The 21,508-nt window shown below is 47.0% G+C and overlaps 1 protein-coding gene across 2 annotated transcripts in view; it reads right to left on the minus strand.

Annotated features, from left to right (window-relative positions):
* Positions 1–21,508, minus strand: part of RUBCN (rubicon autophagy regulator) — a 69,030-nt gene that overhangs the window by 32,883 nt on the left and 14,639 nt on the right. Inside the window, exons 3-11 of one of the 2 annotated variants that reach the window (XM_081956036.1) lie at positions 20,624–20,707; positions 18,940–19,099; positions 16,555–16,661; positions 15,472–15,610; positions 11,804–12,346; positions 7,208–7,303; positions 5,977–6,092; positions 4,395–4,596; positions 1,860–1,961 (exon numbers count right to left, since the gene is read on the minus strand). In XM_081956036.1, coding sequence (XP_081812162.1) covers positions 1,860–1,961; positions 4,395–4,596; positions 5,977–6,092; positions 7,208–7,303; positions 11,804–12,346; positions 15,472–15,610; positions 16,555–16,661; positions 18,940–19,099; positions 20,624–20,707 — 1,549 coding nt within the window. Of the gene's footprint in view, positions 1–1,859; positions 1,962–4,394; positions 4,597–5,976; positions 6,093–7,207; positions 7,304–11,803; positions 12,347–15,462; positions 15,611–16,554; positions 16,662–18,939; positions 19,100–20,623; positions 20,708–21,508 lie in introns of both variants that reach the window. The other variant, XM_081956035.1, reaches the window with a different exon arrangement.

Below are 21,508 nucleotides of genomic sequence, written 5' to 3' on the forward strand. Positions count from 1 at the left end.
CCGATGTGAAATGCGGTCACAAGACCGTGGGACCCTGCAAACAGCCGTAAGTCTAGGCCGATTGCCAAGCATCTGACATGCAGTCATGTGACTTGGGGAGGGTGGCTGTCCAAACTTCAGAATTGGGTTGTGGGCACCTTTGGTGGGGTGTCCTTTCAAACTGTGAATGGTCACTAAGCAACTACCGTATTTTTCCAAGTATAAGACGCAGCAAGGTTTTGAAAAGGGAAATTAAAAAACAAAAGTTTTTGCACTCTGCAAACCTCGTGAAAACGGGCCCAGTTTCCCCCCCCCCCCCCAAAAAGGGCTTGAATAGCCTTTAGGAGGCTTGTAGAGTGCTTGGGGGTGGGGGAGGGGACGAGCAAAAAACGTCCTGTTTTTCGTGAAAATGGGTCTGTTTTTCGTCAAAAAAAGGGCATGCATAGCCTTTAGGAGGCTTATAGAGTGCTCCTGGGGGCTGGGGAGGCAAAGATTGAACACAAAACGGTCCATTTTGTGCTCATTTCTGCCCTCCCCAGCCCCCAGGAGCTCTCTGAAAGCCTCCTAAAGGCTCTGCATGGCCATTTTGGCGAAGGGGGAGGGGTTTCGGGAGACAAAAAAATGCTGTATTCAGTGTATAAGACGCACCCAGATTTTCAGCCTCTTTTTTGAGGGAAAAGGGTGCGTCTTATAATCTGAAAAATACGCTAGTTCTAAGTTGAGGACTATCCTTACAAGTAGTGAAATTCATTTTTTTTTACTACCAGTTCTGTGGGCGTGGCTTGGTGGGCGTGGCAGGGGAAGGATACTGCAAAAATCTCCATTTCCTCCCAATCAGCTGGGACTTGGGAGGCGGAGAATAGATGGGGGAGGGGCTAGCCAGAGGTGGCATTTGCTGGTTCTCCAAACTACTCAAAATGTCCGCTACTGGTTCTCCAGAACCTGTCAGAACCGGCTGAATTTCACCCCAGAAACCCGAAGACTAGCAGGCTGGTGCTCACATGCCTGGTTTTGGGCCGTTTCTGGCCATTTTTCGGGCAACTTTCAGGCAGTTTTTTGGGCAACTTTAAAGTCTTCCAGCAGCGGCCGCTCTAGGAGTGCGCTCTATGGTTATGGGCTGGCTGCTGGAAGACTCTCTGTAGGACAGAGAGTCTTCCAGCAGCCAGCCCACAACCATAGAGCGTACTCCTAGAGCGGCCGCTGCTGGAAGACTCGGCAGCTGAGTTTGGGAGTTTGGAACCAGAGAAGACGTTATGCTCGGTGCGCGGCGGCGGTGGCGGCGGCTGCAGGGAGAGCTGGGCCTGGACATGTTGAGGCTAGGAGGCATGCCTGCTGGGGGTGGAACAGGTGCTCGCGCAACCCCCTTCTCCAGCCGGGCAGAGCTCCTTGCACGGACCTAGGGGGTATCCCTTATGTGCCAAGCCGCAGGAGCTGGGGAGCGGGCAGAGCGCCACGTGGTTTGGTGCCTTAGGAATACTCGCTAGGTCAGTGAATGGCGCTCTGCCCGGCTGGAGAGGGGGTTTGCCGTGCGGTTGCTTGTGAGCTTGGTCACTTCATGGCTGCTTCGCCCCTGAGGCTGTCCCTGGCTCTTCGGGAGCCAGTTTGCAAGGGAGCAGCCACCCGGCAACCCCAAAACAATAAGCCCTCCCCCTATAATAAGCCCAAGGCCATATTTTGTAAGTAAAAAGAAAATAAGACCCTGTTGTATTTTCGGGGAAACACGGTATATGCCTTGTAGATAAAACCACAGTTTGAAAGACAAAACCTCTGTGCAGTGTGTTTTTCTCCTGGGGAGTCTCAAAACAGTAGTTACACTGTGTGCATGCTCTGACACTTGTAAATGAAGAGTTTATATACTCATTCTACGGAGGTCATCCTACCTCGGATCTCGTACTCATCCACCTCTTCCGCAGAGCCCGAGTCCGAGGGGCAGGTTGAGTCTTGGGAGCTGAAGTACGATCCGCTGTCGGTCGCTTTCACACCTGCAAAAGTGAGGAACCTTAAATGACCTGATCGGTGGTGGCTTCCGGATTCCAGCTGCTCGGCTTTTCCAGCAAGCCGGCCTGCCCTGTTAATTTTAACTTATTTTTTGAATGTTATTGTCCTATAAATTGGGTTTGGTTTTTTGGGGGGATATGTATTTAATTTCTTTTTAACTTTCGGGATGTGTGTTTTTTAATGTTTAACCCCTTCCAAGACGGAGTGGCTGTGGCTTCCGGCGCCCCGGTTCAACCAGGTGCTTCCATCTCTGGCCATTGGGGGCGTGCAATTAGCCCCTATGGAACAGGTGCGCAATTTGGGCGTCCTCCTGGATGCCCGGCTGTCCATGGATGACCATGTAACAGCCGTGGCAAGGGGGGCGTTCCATCAGGTTCGCCTGATGCGCCAATTGCGCCCCTTATTGGACCGGGATGCCCTACGCACAGTCACCCATGCGCTAGTGACGTCTCGCCTGGACTACTGCAATGCTCTCTACATGGGGCTTCCTTTGAGATGCACTCGGAGACTACAGTTGGTCCAGAACGCGGCCGCGCGGGTGATCATGGGGAGGACTAGATTCTCCCCTGTAACACCTCTCCTGCGCGAGCTGCACTGGCTTCCTGTGGTCTACCGAGTGCGTTTCAAGGTCTTGATTATGATCTTTAAAGCGCTTCATGGCACAGGGCCTAGTTACATGCAGGATCGCATCCTGCCCCACACATCCCTACGACCAATCCGCTCTCACAGAGAGGGACTTCTCCGGGTGCCGTCCGCCAAACAGTGCCGGGGGGCGACACCCAGGAGCAGAGCCTTCTCTGTGATGGGCCCAGCCCTGTGGAATGACCTCCCCCGCGACATCAGGACTACTTCCGATCTCCGCTCCTTCCGTGTACAGCTGAAGACCCACCTCTTTCAATTATCTGGCCTGGCTCAACCGTAATTTTCTCGTACCCCTCCTGACTGTCTGTTTTTAACATTTTGAATTTGGATTGTACATGGGGTTTTGTAATTAGGGTATTTTAATGGTTTTTAATTGTCTATGTATTGTATCTGTTAACCTCCTCCGTACATGTGTGTCTTTGTACTTATGTATGTCATGGGTTTATGTAAATGTTATATGTTTTTTACTCCATTGTACGCCGCCCCGAGTCCTATTCGGAAAGGGAGCGGCTAATAAATTTAAATTGATTGATTGATTGATTGAATGTTGTACGCCGCCCCGAGTCCTTTGGGAGAAGGGCGGCATATAAATCCAATAAAAAACAAAACAAACAAACCATGCGCATAAGCAACAAAGGCTTAAAGGACAGGTAAGGAGTTGGGCGGGTGGGCGGGCCCTCCGGAGCACCGTACCGGAACGGTATCCGGTGCTCCAGGCAGGCTCCGGTACGCCCGTACAGGGCCGTACCGCCTGCAACCCACCCCTGGACCCGACCACGAGGATGCTTCCCTGCTGCTGTTCTCACCCAGCCTTTGCAAGTAACGACGAGCTGCTTGCTCGCGAGTAAAGCAAACCTCTTTTTCTGCAACAGGGCAGGAACAGTCTTTTATTCAGGCAGATAAACAAAAATTAAAAAAATAAATCAAAGGTAATTACTGTATTTTTCGGAGTGTAAGAAGAAAGTCCAGTTGCCTCCTGAAAAAAGGCACCCTTTTTTACTCTTTACATTAAGTCAATGCTGCGGAGTTGAAGTTCACACAGGTCTTAAAAATTGCTAAGGTTGAGAAAAGCCAGACGAGATGCTTCAGAACTCAAACCCGAACCAGTTTTGGAGACAGCATGAGGTCTCTCCCATGGCGTCTGCTCTTTTGAGATCTGAACAGAGCAACTGTTCTGACCGAGGCTTCCCCAGCAGCCTGAAGCCGAGTCCTCGTCCCGATAAACCCCTTTTATTTAATTGACAGTGAATTCCTCTCCAGCAAAGTCTTTCCTCTCCCACAGTCTCTCAAGATAGTTCACAATTCCCGACCTTTATCAGGCTTGGAGAGCGGCCAGGCTGAGATCCTTCAGACACCGCAATGCTTGGCAAGGATGCAGGAATGAACTCATGGCCTCCTGCAAACTCCACTCCCCTGTTGCCCCTCTTTTATTCCCTCTGGGAGGGGCTCTTCACCGTCCACCTGTGGCCTTACTCCCAAGTCGACCCCTGTTCTTTAGTTGTTCCCTTCGTCTGGCCGCTCTGCGCATGCGCACTCTGGGAACAGGCTCCAACTGTCCTTCTGCCTCACTGATGTCTGACTCTGAAGGCAGCTGATAACTGGCATAAGGCCCTGGGCCCCTCTCTGCCTCCGACACAGAGCCCTCGTCCGAGCCTCCCCCAGACTCCAGGACTGGCCCATCTCCCCCCCCTCCCAACCTCCTCACTATCAGAATTTGCTGCCAGCTCTGCTGGAGGCCCACAACAGCAACCTTCCAAAGGATAGCAAGCACTCACTGTCAGAGCCCACATCCTGACACGCCGGGTGGAGGTAGCGGGTCCGAATTTGTTGCCGGCGGATACGGATCTTCTGCTTGAGGTCCTGTATCACCTTGTCGCTTTCTTCTTCCTCCTCTTCCATCTGACGATTCATCATGTTGCATTTCATCAGCTCGATGGCGGCAATGAGCGACTCGGAGATGCTGAAATGAGCGTTTTCCTGGGACGAAGGGAGAGAATAGCGATAGCAATAGCGCTCATACTTATATATCGCTTCGCGGGCCTACATAGCCAGGCTGTTTGCAGAATTAGCCTCTTGCCCCCCCACAACAATTTGGGTCCTCATTTTACCCACCTCGGAAGGACAGAAGGCTGAGCCAACCTTGAGCCCGTCGGGACTGAACTTCCTGGCTGTGGGCAGAATTAGCTTGCAATACTGCATCCTAACCATTGGGCCACCATGGAAGGGAAGGAGGACGAAAGGAAAGGACAAAGGAAAGAATCGGATGGAAAGGAAAGAGCTTTACAGCCTTTTCTGGGTAGTTTATAGTCAGCCTCTTGGCCCTTCTTGGTCCTCGTTTTACTGGCCACGGAAGGGACGGAAGGCTGAGTCAACCTTGAGCCGGTCAGAATTGAACTTTTGGCAATGGGCAGAGTTAGCCTGCAGTGCTGCATTCGAAGGAAGGAAGGAAGGAAAGGGAGGAAGGGAGGAAAGAAGCAAGGAAGGAAGGGAAGGGAGGAAGAGAAGGGAAGGGAGGAAGGGAAGGGAAGGGAGGGGAGGAAGGAAGGAAGGAAGGAAGGAAGGAAGGAAGGAAGGAAGGAAGGAAGGAAGGAAGGGAAGGGAGGGGAGGAAGGAAGGAAGGAAGGAAGGGGAGGGGAGGGGAGGGAGGGGAGGAAGGAAGGAAGGACATATATCACTTCACAGCCCTCTCTAAGAGGTTTAGAGACAGCATATTGCCCCCAATAATCTGGGGCCTCATTTTATCGACCTCAGATGGGAGGCTGAGTCAACCTTAAGCTGGAAATCAGCAGACGTAGCCTGCAGTACTGCACTCTAACATTTGTGTTTTATTTTTATAGTGTTCTTACGTACGTTTACACTGAAGATGAAATTTAATTTCGTTGTACGAGGTGCACTCTGCAATCCATCATACGTGCACTCACCGCAAAACACCGCAATCCATCGTACATACTGGCTGGGGAATTCTGGGACTTGAAGTCCGTCCATTCTTAAAGTCATTTGAAATGGAGAACCGCTGCTTAAAATTTCGGAAAGGACTACACGCCTACACTAAAGCAGGAATTCCCCCCCCCCCCCGGTTAAAACAGCGACAAAAAGATGACGGCTGCGCAATGAATGGCCATGCAAACACGATGCCATTCTGTAGAGGCGTCAAGACCTTTGACGCAAGTATGTTATTAAATTATGGCATTTGTACAACGATATCATCCTACGTGGGTCATTACGGTGCCCTCCACCTCAAATTCCTTTGTTAAAAAAAATCCTGAGAGAGAAGAAAAGTAAGAACAGGGATTTGAGACTCCTTTTCCCACCGATTTACTGATCAACGTCTCTGCCTCAAGATTTGTTCATCCCTACCTTCTCCAAGTCTTCACAGCTGCCAAAATCTTGTTCCGACAGGTAGCTGATCAGGGATTGGCCTTCCGTAGGCCTCCGAAACATCCCTTCGGCCGGATGCAGATACTGGCCGGTGTCTGGCATTGGGGGAAAAAACAGTAAGTAAGTTCCTTTCAAAACAAATGAAGGTGAATGATTTGACTCCCAGTATAGCATGGCTGATAATATCTATCTGTATCTATCTATTTTTGTCTATATTTCTCTATCTCTCCGTCTCTTTCTATCTTTCTTTCTTTCTGTCTGTCTGCCTATCTATCTGGATGGATGGATGGGTAGATGACAGGTAGGTAGGTAGATAGATAGATGAGAGAAAGATGGATGATGAATGGATAGATATAAAGACAAGAGCGAGCGAGCGAGAGATGGATAGATGGATAGATGGATGGACAGTAGATAGATAGACAGACAAGAGAGAGAGGGAGGGATGGCTGAATAGGATGGATGGATGGATGGATAGATAAGACAGACAGACAAGAGAGAGAGATGGATGGATAGATAGTAGATAGACAGACAGACAAGAGAGAGAGAGATAGAGAGATAGATGGATGACAGAGAGAGAGAGATAGATGGATGACAGACAAGAGAGAGAGATATGGATGGATGGATGGATATACATACAGATGAGAGAGAGAGATGGACGGACGGAGATAGATAGATAGATAGATAGATAGATAGATAGATAGATAGACAGACAGACAAAAACGAGATGGATAGATGGATGGATGGATAGTAGATATACAGAGAGACAAGGAAGAGAGAGATAGATGGATGGATGGATGGATGGACAGAGAGAGAGAGAGAGAGAGATGATGGAAAAATGAGAGAAAGATGAATGGATGAATAGATGATGGATGGAAGCATAGATGAATGGGTAGATGGGTGGGCAGAGAGAAGGAGAGATGGGTGGGTGGGTGGGTGGATGGATGGATGGATGGATGGATGGATGGAGGGAGAGAGAAAATTTTGAATGGGGGCTAAAACAAAAGGTCCTAATTTGAAGACGGCTTCCACATATAACTTTTATGGGCTTCCAGCCGAGCAGGCCTGACCTCCTGTCTGGTGGGTTCCAGAATCTGATCTATTCTGGACTGGGGGCAGCAGCCAGTGTGGAGAAAGGGTTCTGGGGCAACCTCCTCTCCCACCTTTTGAACAGACTCCGAAGACAAAAGGCCCCCAACGCAAGCAGGCTCACCGTATTCAACGTAGACCGATCCGGGGGTGCTCCCATCCTTCTTCTGCAAGGAACAGGAGACGCTGCCCTTGTACTGCGAAAGCTCCCCATTGGACTCTAGGCACAAGAAGAGGCGGAAGAAAAGAGGCCGTCAAAGGGCACCAACCGCACGGGGGGGGGGGGGGCAGCCAAGAGAACTGAGTGGGAGGGAGGGAGGGAAGGAAGGTGGAACGATCCACATCAAACCGGAAGGAGGGAACGCAACAAATGTCGGGTGAAGAGAGGCTCACAAGACGCAGCGGTAGATGCATTACGAGGCGTTGGGCGGGAGAGGACGGGTTCTCAGAAAGAGGAGTGGCACGGTCCCCAAAAAGGCCGGTTGCAGGGTTTTTGGTACTTTCCTGGTTGCTTTCTGGCGGACGTTTCCTGACCCAAGTAGGTAACGTCATCAGTGCTAGGAGGGACGGCTGTTTGAGGAGAGGAGGAGGATTATGTGGTCCTTGATGCTCTCTGAACTTGCAGACCTTTCCTGAACCAACTAGATAACATCGTCAGTGCTACAATGGAGTGGGATTTGCAGAGAGGAGGAGGAGGAGGAGGAGGCGGAGGAGGAGGAGGAGGAGGAGGAGGAGGAGGAAGTCTATGTGGTCCTTGATGCTCTCTGAACTTGTTTTCTTGCAGACTTTTCCTGACCCAACTAGATAACATCATCAGTGCTACAATGGAGTGGGATTTGCAGGGAGGAAGAGGAGGAGGAGGAGGAGGAGGAGGAAGTCTATGTGGTCCTTGATGCTCTCTGAACTTGTTTTCTTGCAGACCTTTCATCACCCAACTAGATAACATCATCAGTGCTACAATGGAGTGGGATTTGCAGGGAGGAAGAGGAGGAGGAGGAGGAGGAAGTCTATGTGGTCCTTGATGCTCTCTGAACTTGTTTTCTTGCAGACTTTTCCTGACCCAACTAGATAACATCATCAGTGCTACAATGGAGTGGGATTTGCAGGGAGGAAGAGGAGGAGGAGGAGGAGGAGGAGGAAGTCTATGTGGTCCTTGATGCTCTCTGAACTTGTTTTCTTGCAGACCTTTCATCACCCAACTAGATAACATCATCAGTGCTACAATGGAGTGGGATTTGCAGGGAGGAAGAGGAGGAGGAGGAGGAGGAAGTCTATGTGGTCCTTGATGCTCTCTGAACTTGTTTTCTTGCAGACCTTTCCTCACCCAACTAGATAACATCATCAGTGCTAGAAGAGAGTGAGTGTGCAGAATGGAGGATAGTGGTGATGGTATGGTAGTAGCAGCAATAGTGATGGTAGTGGAAGAGGAGGAGGAAGACTATAGGGTCCTTGGTATTCTTTGAGCTTGCTTTTTTCCTGGCAGACATTTCATGACCCAACTAGGTTACATCATCAGTTACAGAAAGGAGTAAGTCTCCCCCCCCTATTTACATACTAGCAGCTAAAGATTGGATGAGAATGGCCTAACTCAGATCATGGCTAAGATAACAAGCCAAGGTTCCACAAAACCAGCTGTCATGCCTCCGTAGGAGTCTGACACTGAGACGGAAGACGATGGAGAGCGGCCGGGGAAGGGCAAAGTCAGGCTGGGCAGCGTAGGGGAGAGGTAGAACGTTCTCTCTCTTGCCACAATTGTTAAGTGAGTCCCTTCCGTTGCAAAGTTAGCAACACGGTTCTTAAGTAAATCTGGTTCCCCCATTAACGTTGTTTGTGAGAAGGTTGCAAAAACCGATCACCCGACCCCAGGACTCTGCAACCGTCATAAATACGGAGCAGTTGCCAAGCAGCTGAACTTTGATCTTGAGTGCTTAGGATGCTGTAACGGTCGTAGGTGTGAAAATCGATCCCAAGTCCTTTTCTTCAGTGCCCTTGCAACTTTGAAGGGTGACTAAATAACCTGCTGTAAGTCGAGGACTATCTATGCATTCCGTGACAGAGGAATGTGTTCTGTGGGCCAAGGATGGAGTAGAATGTTCATGCGGGGAAGAAACGATCTTTTTCCTAAATTCCCAGGCGAGAACCTTGAGGAGAAATCTGAAAAAGATTTGAACTCGGGGCAAGGAAAAGGCAACGGATGTGAAGGGGAGAGGCAGGGAAGGGAGGATGGATTTGCAACATGCTGGTTTCCCAAACCTGCCACAGGATCTTCTATTATAATGCCGATGTCCCTGCGCCCTCCTAAGGACGCACAGCGAAGCAGAAAAGAAGGTTAAGAGAGAGGGGAAAAAAAGAGGATAAAAATATGAAAAAGAGCGTTATTTCCCGAGAGAAAATCTCTTATGGGGAGCCATCAGTGTTGCCTCACACAGATCTTCACGGGTTAGAAAAGCCACAATCGCCGGTATTTATGATGCTTCTTCGGTCATTATCGCTTCCTTTTTCCTGAATTTTTATGGCTGTTTCCCCCCCCCCTTGCCCCCAACCGTGGCAACTTTTAAGACGGGTGGACTTCAACTCCCAGAATTCCCCAGCCAGCTGGCTCTGTTTCTTTTCCTCTTACCACCTAAAGTGGGGAGAGATTTGCAGAGGAAGGGATTACAAGAGAGTAAGCTATGCTGGCTGGGGAGAATTCTGCGCATTGGGGTCCACCCCTCTTAAAGTTGTTAAAAGTTTTCCCAACCAAAATGTCCTCTAGGTGAGCAAACGTCAACTCCAAGAATTCTCCAGAATTGACATATTGACTGCGGAATGCTGGGATTTGAAGGCTACCCCTTTTAGACGGCATGTTGCCTAGGGCAGAAGTCTTCAAACTTGGCAACTTTAAGACTTGTGGACTTCAACTCCCAGAATTCTCCAGCCATGCTATGCAGAGCTGAAGTCCACAAGTCTTAAAAGTTGCCAACTTTGGGGACCCCTGGTCTAGGGTAGAGGGGCACCATCAAAGTATCCCAAAGGTGCTTTTTTTGCAAGAGGGCAACTGGACTTTCTTGTTTTTTTTTTCTTTCGAAGACGTTTCACTTCTCACCCAAGGAGCTTCTTCAGCTCTGACCGGATGGTGGGGAAGGGAAGGATGGATACTCCTTGCAGACAGCTGGTCATTTGCCTCCTTTTTAGAAAGTTGTCGAGGCCACTTGGAGGTTTGAAAGAGAAGTCAAAGAGGCCATCAATGTCAAAACTGAACAACGGAGGGAGAGGGATTAGGACATAATTTATCTCCAGTCTACAACCAAGTCCTTTCAGCAGTTCCAAGAAGGCTCCACACTCACCTGCACCACTCAGGTGACCCTGAGGACATAGATAAAACCTCCAAGTGGCCTCGACAACTTTCTAAAAAGGATGCAAATGACCAGCTTTGTTTGCAAGGAATATCAATCCTTCCATTCCCCACTATCCGGTCAGAACTGAAGAAGCTTCTTGGATGAGAAACGAAACCACTTCGAAGAAAAAACAAAAAATTCCAGTTGCCTCTTGAAAAAAAAAACACCTTTGGGACAACCACAACCTGGATGACGGAGAATCTCTACGGACTTTTTAGCTATACAATTTGGGATGAAGACCCTTGGAATGGGGTGGGAGGAGGGATGGATTTCCAGAGGAAAAATGGCAGACTACAGGAACCATTTGCACCACTCAGGTGACTCTGAGGACACAGATAAATCTCCAAGTGGCCTCAACGACCCTCTCAAAGGATGCAAATGACCAGCTGTCTGCAAGGAACATAAATCCTTCCATTCCCCACCATCCGGTCAGAACTGAAGAAGCTTCTTGGAGGAGAAGCAAAACATCTTCACACAAACGCCACAGACATTTATCCTCAAACTACAATTCCCAAAAGGCCGTGCCAGAACACTGAGAGCGAGAATGGAGCCGAACTGATGTTCAGTCCTATTTCAGCAAAAGGGCTCTTCCTTGCCCTTCTATATAGACTATTTTTAAAATGTCTTAACCCTTAATCACAGACCTGAGGCCATAGTGACCGCAGCAGTTTTCTCCCGGTTGGGAATAGGATTTATAAAATTTGTTAATTTGATCAATCAATGAAAATTGCTAACTATGCAAAGTAAATTTAACAACATATCCCACCTATTATTTTCATAGGTGAAGAAGATTGTATGAGGGGGTCATTATGACATCATGTCTGTAATAAGCGTAACCGAAATAGTACGTCTGGGGGTTAAAGGTTAATAAAGATACAACTGACATTCCCAAATTAATTAAGTGGATGAGGGATTACCATATTTTTGGGAGTATAAGGCGCACCTCCCCCCCCCCTAAAAGAGCATGGAAATGTTGGTGCATCTTATAGACCGAACATAGCCATTTTTGGCCTTCTGAAGCCCTGCTCTTTTGGCGAAAAATGGGCTGTTTTCCACAAAAACGGAGGTGTTTTTGCCTTCCCCCAGCCCCCAGCAGCACTCTGCAGTCTTCAGAAGGGCTGGGGGGAGGCAAAAACACCCCATTTTTTGCCCATTTTTCGCCAAAACAGCCCTGCTGAAGCCCGGAGTGCTGCTTGGGGCTGGTGGAAGGCAAAAAATGCCAGTTTTTGTGAAAAATGGGCAAAAAATGGGCCGTTTTTGGCAAAAAAAGGGCTTTTTTGCCTTCTCAGGATACACTTCTACACACACACACACAAAGACCAAACCCGATTCTCCCCTCTTACCGTGAGCTTTCGCAGAAGCTACGTTGGTGTCCGAATGGGAACGCACGTGGCTTCGTTTGGGTTTCCCTTGTAGGATGGAGGTCTGTCCCTCGGAGAAGCTGGACCGTCGCAAGAGCGAGGACTTCCAGCTGCCTCCCGGCTCCCCCCAGGAGGACACCGACTCCTGCTTCTGAGAGCTGCTGGACGAGAACAGATTGGAGTTGCTGCTCCCTGAACTGTTCACGGTAGCCGTGCCGGATTCCTCGGGGCTGTCGCAGGGTCGACTCGGCCGGCCGAGATTGCCAATGGCCAGGTATTCCGGCCCGTCTGTCTCATCTTGGCTTCCGCACCAGGAATCTGAGTTCGGGTTGGGCAAAAGGCCGCGGCTCGTTCCAGAAGCCGGGACGTTGTCGGGGTCGTCGTTGGGGCCAGAGATGCTGAGATGAGGACTGACCACATGTTGGGAGCAGCTGCTGTCCTGGGGCCGGTGGGCGGAAGTCCAAGCGGCATTTTCTTGAGACTGACCGGTGCCACCGAATGCTGGAGGGCTGGATAATCTCCTGTCTGGAAAGGTAAAGAGAAAGAAAGAAAGAAGGAAGCTGCCTTATTTTCGGCGAAGATATGGATACGAGAAGATATAACGTTCTCTTTCATCCCAGTCCACCTCTCAGGGCTGTTGGTGTTATGGAGAAAATAGGAGGAAGGAGTCTTAGGTACATTTGCCACCTTGAGTTATTTATAAAATTACCATATTTTTCGGAGCATAAGACGCACCTTTCCACCCCAAAAAAAAGAGGGTGAAAATCTGGGTGCGTCTTATACACTGAATACAGCATTTTTTGCCTCCCGAAATCCCGCCCCCTTCACCAAAATGGCCATGCAGAGCCTTTAGGAGGCTCCCAGAGAGCTCCTGGTGGCCGGGGAGGGCAGAAATGAGCGAAGAATGGGCCGATTTTGCTCAATTTTGCCCCCCTCCCAGCCCCCAGGACCACTCTATAAGCCTCCTAAAGGCTATTCATGCCCTTTTTTTTGATAAAAAACGGGCCCGTTTTCGCGACAAATGGGCCGTTTTGGGGAGGTCTGCAGAATGCAAAACCTTTTTTTAAAAAATTGCCTCTTAAAAATCTTGGTGCGTCTTAGACTCTGAAAAATACGATAATAAAGGCAAAACAAAACTAACTTAACTAAATATGTTCTAGGATACGTTTCAAGAATGTTCAAGAAGAAGAGATCCGAACTGATAGTCCTCGACTTATGACCAGAATTAAGACCATTAGGAATAGCCATTCCTAAGCAAGGCAATTGTTAATAGCAATAGCACTTAGACTGACGAACTGCTTCACGGTGTTTTCCAGCCCTCTCTAAGCAATTTACAGAGTCGGCATCTTGCCCCCAACAATCTGGGTCCTCATTTGACCCACCTCGGAAGGATGGAAAGCTGAGTCAATCTTGAGCAGGTCAGGATTGAACTACTGGCAGTGGGCAGAGTCAGCCTGTAATACTGCATTCTAATTACTGCACCATCATGGGATGGAGGGAGGGAAAGAAGAAAGGAAGGAAGGAGAGAGAGAGAGAAAGAAAGAAAAAGAAAGAAGGAAGGAAGGAAAAGGAAAGAAAGAAAGAGAGAGAGAGAGAGAAAGGAAGAAAGGCAATAGCACTTATTATATACCACTTTAAAGTGCTTTCTAGCCCTCTCTAAGCGGTTTATAGAGTCAGCCTCTTGCCTCCAACAATCTGAGTCCTCATTTTACCGACCTCGGAGGGACGGAAGTCTAAGACAACCTTGAGTTGGTCAGGATTGAACTCTTGGCAGTGAGCAGTGTCAGCCTGCAATGCTGCATCCTAACTTCTGCACCAGCGCGGAAGGAAGGAAGGAAGGAAGGAAGGAAGGAAGGAAGGAAGGAAGGAAGGAAGATAAGAATGAGAGAAGGGAGGGAGATAACAATGGAAGGAAGGAAGGGTAACAACACTTAACACTTATATACAGCTTCACCATGTTTTCCAGCCCTCTCTAAGATGTTTACAGAGTCAGCCTATTTGCCCCCAATAATCTGGGTCCTCACTTAACCCACCTCAGAAGGACAGAAGGCTGAGTCAACCTTGAGCCGGTAAGGATCGAACTGCTGGCAGTGGGCACAGTCAGCCAGCATTGCTGCATCCTAACCACTGTGCCACCACTGCTCTATGTGAGTGGTACCCAACCATTTATGCCACGGTGGCTTGGTGAATTGTTGTAGTTGTTAAGGGAATCACATGGTCACTAAGTGAACCCGGCTTCCCCTATTGACTTTGCTTGTTGGAAGCAAACCTTTTCTCATCTGTGGTGGGCCAAAATACACAGATGGCTAGAAAAGATAACAGGGAAACATGTGGATTTTAAACCTGGACTGTTTTTATTAGGGATGATGTTGATAAGACAAATATGTATTTAGTATTAACAGCAGCAAGGATTGCCTTCGCACAATATTGGGAAAATGAAGAAACACCGCAAGATGAAGAGATAATTAAGAAGATATTAAATTGTGCTGAAATGGATAGACTCACATTGAAAATCAAACAGAAAGAAGACACAGAATATTATCAAACATGGAACTTACTTTACCAAGGGTTGGAAAAAAGGGATGGAGAGTAAGAATAGAATTGTATTGTTACGCAAATTAAATACCCAGGCAACACGATGTTTATTAAGCACTATAGAATGTAATTACTGTATTTTTTGGAGTATAAGACGCTCCGAAATATAAGACGAACCCACCTTTTGGGGAGGAAAACAAGGGGGGGGGGAAATCTGATTCTGCCTCCCAGCAATTTGCCTCCTTGCAACAAACAGCAAACAGTACAGACGATATACACTGTTTGTACTGTTACATTTCAGACTATGCTTGTACAGATGCTGTTAAAATTGATGTGCTTTCTGGAAGTATGGTTATTCTCTGCTATTTAAAAGAAGATACAATAGCACTGGGCCTCTACAGATCAAGCATTTATTTTAAAAAGCTTCTTCATTTTGTTAAGTTGTCTAGAACAATAATAAAGCAGTCTTTAGAAGAGGAGGAGCCAACGTCGCGACGATACGGAGGTGCGGTCTCGATGCTCCAAGACAGCTGCTGATACTTTTGCCGCTGGATGGGCCAATCAGAACTAAACCATCCCGTAGAGACAGTAAACAGGAAGAATACGTCTTGCTGATCTCAGGGACACCGCAAAGTCCCTGATCGATCCAAGAGAAGTTCTTCAAGCCGGCGACAAAAAGTCCAGCCCCAGGCTGAAGAAGTTGGGACACCTCCGGAACGGAAAGGAAGCGGAAAGAGAAAGTGTGTCCATCTGGTGAGGAAACTTTACTGTTTTGGAAAAGAGTGCCCCATTTTCCCCATTTGCTGCAAGGAGGTAAATTGCTAGGAGGCAGAGGCCAAAGGATGGGGGACGGTGGATGGGTGGATGGGGCTCCATTCAGTGTATAAGACACACCCAAATTTTTACCCTCTTTTAGGGGGGGAAAAGGTGCGCCTTATACACCGAAAAATACGGTAATAGAAAATTAATAAGATTTATTTTTAAAGAAAACCCTGCAACGAATGTCAAGCTTAAACCGAACAGCGACATTCATGTTGCAGCAACTGAGTAGCAGAAAAGAGATTTTTAAAACAAAATCTGTAACACGCCCACTGCTCGTGGCTTACCTCCCTTACCTTGGATGCTGGCACAGGTGGACGGAGGCCCCGAGAAGGAGCCAAGGTATCGAGGGGCTGTGCTTTCGGCAGGAGGGGACCCCAGGAGGGATGTGAGGCTCTTCGTCCTGGGCTCAGAGGCTTCCCCTTTCCTGGCAAACTGAAAGAAGGGCCTTGTTGAGGCAATAGCCACATAGGGCAGGGGTCCCCACTAGAGGGCCGTGTCCTGTGTGGAATTGGACCGTGTGAGTGCTTGGTTGGAATGTGCGCGGATCAACTTGCATGAGTTGACAGGCCAATCATGTGGCCCAGTTCCCCTCTCCCTCCCCCCGCTGGCACCATATAAAGGAGGACTGCAAAAAGGAGGAAGACCCCCTCCCCCCAAAAGACCAAAATCCCAAACAAAGAAGAAAGAAAGAAAGAAAGAAAGAAAGAGAGAGAGAGAGAGAGGGAGGGAGGGAGGGAGAGAGAAAAAGAAGAAGGATGGAAAGAAGGAAGGGAGAAAGAAAAGGAGAAAGAAAAAAAGAGATAAAGGAAGGAAGGATGGATGGGTAGAAGGGAGAAAGAAAGAAAGAAAGAAAGAAAGAAAGAAAGAAAGAAAGAAAGAAAGAAAAAGAAAGAAAGAGATAAAGGAAGGAAGGATGGATGGAAGGAAGGGAGGAAGGGAGATAGAAAGAAAAAGAAATGGAAAGTGAAAGAGAAAGGGAGGAAGAAAAAAAGGAAAGAAAGAAGAAAGAAAGGGAGAAACAGAAAGAAAGGAAGGAAGGAAAGAAAGAAAAATGAAAGGGACAAAGAAAGAAAGAGAGAAAGAAAGAAAGAAAGAAAGAAAGAAAGAAAGAAAGAAAGAGAAAAAGGATGGATGGATGGATGGATGGATGGAAGGAAGGAAGGAAGGAAGGAAGGAAGGGAGGGAGGGAGGTAGAAAGAAAAAGAAACAGAAAGTGAAAGAGAAAGGGAGGGGGGAAAAGGAAGGAAAGAAAGAAGAAAGAAAGAAACAGAAAGGAAGGAATGAAGGAAATAAAGAAAAATGAAAGGGAAAAAGAAAGAAAGAGAGAGAGAAAGAAACAACCCCCCCAAAAGAAGACAGGACAGGAGATTTCTCACTACAGATGCGTCGATCTGAGCCAGCAGCCGAGGGTTGTTCTGCTCCACAGCCTCTAGGCATTGCAACATGACGGTGACGTGGGCGTCGCTCAGCAGAAAAGCTGAATCTGGGGGGGGGGGGGGGAAGGGTAAAAAATGGAGGGTCGAATGGTGCCTTTGCTCCTGCACTTCTCTTCTAGGGCAGGATTTCTTTTACAAACTTCACAACTTTTAAGATGGAGATGGACTTCAACTCCCAGAATCCCCCAGCCATCATAGCTTACTCTCTTGTAATCCCTTCCTCTGCAATCTCTCCACTTTAGTGGGGTAAAAGAAAAAGAAACGGATACGGCTGGCTGGCTGGCTAGCTGGCGAATTCTGGGAGTTGAAGTCCACCACTCTTAACATTACCAAGGCTGGACACCTCACACAAAATATTTGTGTGGGAAAAGAGGCACACGATTGGGAATTCCCAAAAAATCTGGGAACATCCATCTTCCACATGGCCACCAACGTATTTCACCCAAAGCAGCAGATAAAAGCTAGTGGGAGATAAGCAGGGAAAGCCGACTTACAGGGTGGACTCCACTTACGACTGCAATTGAGTCCGACACATCTGTTGCTAAGCAAGACAGTGGCGAAATGAGTTTGGACCTGTTTTACGAACTTTCCAGCCACAGTGGTTACGTGAATCGCTGCAGTTGTTAAGAGAGTAACGTGGTTGTTAAGTGTTCTGTTATATTCTCTATTCCCATGATGGCAAACAAAAGATATGATGGCATGCAGAGCCCTCTTTATCAGCACCTGTGCCGTTGCCAGCTGTCTGCCACGCATGCGCATGATGGAACTCAGAAGAGGAGCTATCCACCATGCACATGAGCACTGGTCAGCTGCTCTCTTCTGGCTTCCAGTGCACCTGCGCGCACATGTGCTCCAGTTTCAGTACTCGGTGCTGAAAAGGTTAACCATCTCTATTCTCTTCTCTTATTTCTCTTCTCTTCTACATTTCATTACCTATTCTATTCTATATTCCTATATCTATTCTATTCTATTCTATATTCCTACATCTATTCTATTCTATATTCCTATATCTATTCTATTCTATATTCCTACATCTATTCTATTCTATATTCCTATATCTATTCTATTCTATTCTATTCTATTCTATATTCCTACATCTATTCTATTCTATATTCCTATATCTATTCTATTCTATTCTATATTCCTACATCTATTCTATTCTATATTCCTATATCTATTCTATTCTATTCTATATTCCAATATCTATTCTATTCTATATTCCTATATCTATTCTATTCTATTCTATATTCCTACATCTATTCTATTCTATATTCCTATATCTATTCTATTCTATATTCCTACATCTATTCTATTCTATATTCCTATATCTATTCTATTCTATTCTATTCTATTCTATTCTATTCTATATTCCTACATCTATTCTATTCTATATTCCTATATCTATTCTATTCTATATTCCTACATCTATTCTATTCTATATTCCTATATCTATTCTATTCTATTCTATATTCCAATATCTATTCTATTCTATATTCCTACATCTATTCTATTCTATATTCCTATATCTATTCTATTCTATTCTATATTCCTATATCTATTCTATTCTATTCTATATTCCTATATCCTAATCTAATCTATTCTATATTCCAATATCTATTCTATATTCCTATATCCTAATCTAATCTATTCTATATTCCAATATCTATTCTATTCTATTCTATATTCCAATATCTATTCTATTCTATTCTATATTCCAATATCTATTCTATTCTATATTCCAATATCTATTCTATTCTATATTCCTATATCCTAATCTAATCTATTCTATATTCCAATATCTATTCTATTCTATATTCCAATATCTATTCTATTCTATATTCCAATATCTATTCTATTCTATTCTATATTCCAATATCTATTCTATATTCCTATATCCTAATCTAATCTATTCTATATTCCAATATCTATTCTATTCTATTCTATATTCCAATATCTATTCTATTCTATTCTATATTCCAATATCGATTCTATTCTATATTCCAATATCTATTCTATTCTATTCTATATTCCTATATCTATTCTATTCTATATTCCTATATCCTAATCTAATCTATTCTATATTCCAATATCTATTCTATTCTATATTCCAATATCTATTCTATTCTATTCTATTTTCTATTCTATATATCCTAAATTCTATTCTGCTTTTAATTGTATTCATACTCTATTCCAGTCTTCTCTACTCTACATGATGAACAGAAGGCAGCTTCTCAAAACAGAGAACACGACTTCTGCCTGGTGGAGGACCAGGGGGGGAGGGCCAAGGGGGGGAGGGCCAAGGGGCAGCAGCCGGTCTCCTCTCACCTGTGTAGAACTTCCTGAGGTAGGGCTTGTTCTCCAGGAGAGGCTTCAGCTGAGCCGAAAGGCAGTGGAACTGCAAGCTGTGCTGAAGCCAGAGCTCGGCGACTGTTCGCTGGCTGCTCCTCTCCGGATTTTGCTGCCCGTTCTCGTGCAGATGGATAAACTGCAAAGGAGGTTTGGAGAAAAAGCAGGCCCAAATCAGGGGGAATAGAGTATCCCTGGTGGTGGAATGGCCGTTTCTAGGCCTCCTGACCCCTGACCCACCCACCCACCCCCCAAAAAAAAGCCTGAGAGAAAAGAGGAACCAACAAGTCAAGAAAAGACAGATTGCCAAGTTCAATTCCTCCTCTGCCAATTGAAAGGAGGGCCAGTTTGGACTAACCATTAGGAGACTGGGAGTTCTAGTCCCACCTTAGGTATGAGGCAGCTAGGTGACTGGACCAATCACCAGGAGACCGGGAGTTCTAATCCCACCTCAGGCATGAAAGGCAGCTGGGTGGCTGGACCGATCACCAGGAGACGATGAGTTCTAGTCCCATTTTAGTAATGAAAGCTAGCTGGGTGATGTTGGGTCAATCATCTGAAGACACTGAATTCTAGTCCCATTTTAGGCATGAATGTTGGCCAAGTGACTTTGGGCCAATCACCAGGGGACGGTGAGTTCCAGTCCCACCACCGCCATGAAAGCCAGCTGGGTGATGTTGGGCCCATCGCCACGAGATGGTGAGTTTTAGTCCCCACTTTAGGCATAAAATCAGCTGGGTGACTTTGGGCCAGTCCCTCTCCCTCTCTCTCCCCATGGAAGAGCCGAAAAGTTTAATCTAGTGTTTCTCAAACTTGGCAAATTGTAGCCATTGTGCACTCCCAGAATTCCTCAGCCAGCCAGGGGTGTTGAATTCTGGGAGTTGAAATCTGCACCTCTTAAAGGTGCCGAGATTGAATAACATGGACGTAATCTCTCTGCCTTTTACAGGGCTTCAGATCATCCCCTCTGCTGTGGAAGTACTATTTCTTCTGCAATTTATTCTTTGGGATCTTCAATCTTAATTCCTTTAAGATGGATGGATGGATGGATGGATGGATACATGGATGGGTGAAAAGGAGGAAGGAAGGGAGAAGAATGAGTAGGAGGAAGGGAGAAGAAAAAAAGAAAGAAAGAAAGAAACAAAGAAAGGGAGAAGGAAAGAAGGGAGGGAGATGGTAGGAAGGAAGGATGGATGATGGAAGGGAGGGAGGGAGGAAGAAGGAGGAGGAGGAGGGAGAAGAAAGAAAGGAAAGAAATAAATAAACAAAGAAAGAGAAGGAAGGAAGGGAGGGAGGAAGATGGTAGGAAGGAAGATGGAAGGAAGGAAGGAAGGAAGGAAGGAAGGAAGGAAGGAAGGAAGGAAGGAAGGAAGGAAGGAAGGAAGATGGAAGGGAGGGAGGGAGGGAGGGAGGAAGGAAGATAAGGAGAAATTTCCTAACAGTGAAAACAATGGAAAAACCATTTTCTCCAGCAATTAATTCATTTAATTTAATCTGAATCAATCAATCTTTGGAAAAGCTTCCAAAGCCAGGAGTAAAAACATCCGCCGACCCGACCCTCTTCGTGGGTAACAACCACAAAGCTACTTCTGTGTCCTCCCGACCCTTCTCCTCCTGTGCCCCTCCCGGATGTCTCTCTCCGAATCCCCCGGGGGGGGCTCACCTTGTCCACGTGATGGGCCGCCTGGGGGCTCAGCCAGCACACATCCTTCACAAACTGCCAGTAGTCCGTCTTCTGGCAATGCACCTGTGGGGGAAACGGAGGTCAAATTCTTCCCCTTGGTAGCGGCTGCACCTCCCACTTGCGGCCCAAACCCGAACCAGGCGGGGGGAAAAGAGGAAGAAAACCAACAGCTTCACAGCTGCTGAATGTAAACGACAAAAAGAGACATTTTGGCCGGAGGCAAAAGAAGGAAGCTCTTCCACTGGTGTCTTCTTATTTCGGAGCTGAAGATCAGCCAGGCGCGTCTTAAAGAAGATAACCGTGATTCGCTTCCTGCCTTCGTGTCGCCTCCCTTCAGTTTGAGAGAGTGGGGGAGCTTCAGAGGAATTCTCCTCTAATGTTATGTCACCACAACAGCCCTGCGAGGTTGTTTTAAGCCGAGGGAGAGAAGGACCAGTTCAGATTCACTTCGAAAAGCTCTGTGGAATGGGTTTGTAGTGGCTTGTACTGGTTTTCCCCTGGGGTTTATTTGGGCTTTGTGTTGTTCAACCTTGGCAACGTTTAAGAGGCCTGGACTTCAATTTCAAGAATTCCCCAGCTGGCTGGGTGACTTTGGGCCAATCACTAGGAGCCTGTGAGTTCTAGCCCCGCCTTAGACATGAAAACTGGCTGGGTGACTTTGGGCCAATCACTAGGGGCCTGTGAGTTCTAGCCCCGCCTTAGACATGAAAACTGGCTGGGTGACTTTGGGCCAATCACTAGGAGACTGTGAGTTCTAGCCCCGCCTTAAACATGAAAGCCATCTGGGTAACTTTGGGCCAATCATCAGGAGACGGGGAGTTCTAGCCCCACCTTAGGCATGAAAGCCGGTTGGATGACTTTGAG

The sequence above is a fragment of the Natrix helvetica genome (genome assembly GCF_964273705.1).
Source record: "Natrix helvetica genome assembly, chromosome: 5".
Lineage (NCBI taxonomy): Eukaryota > Metazoa > Chordata > Lepidosauria > Squamata > Natricidae > Natrix > Natrix helvetica.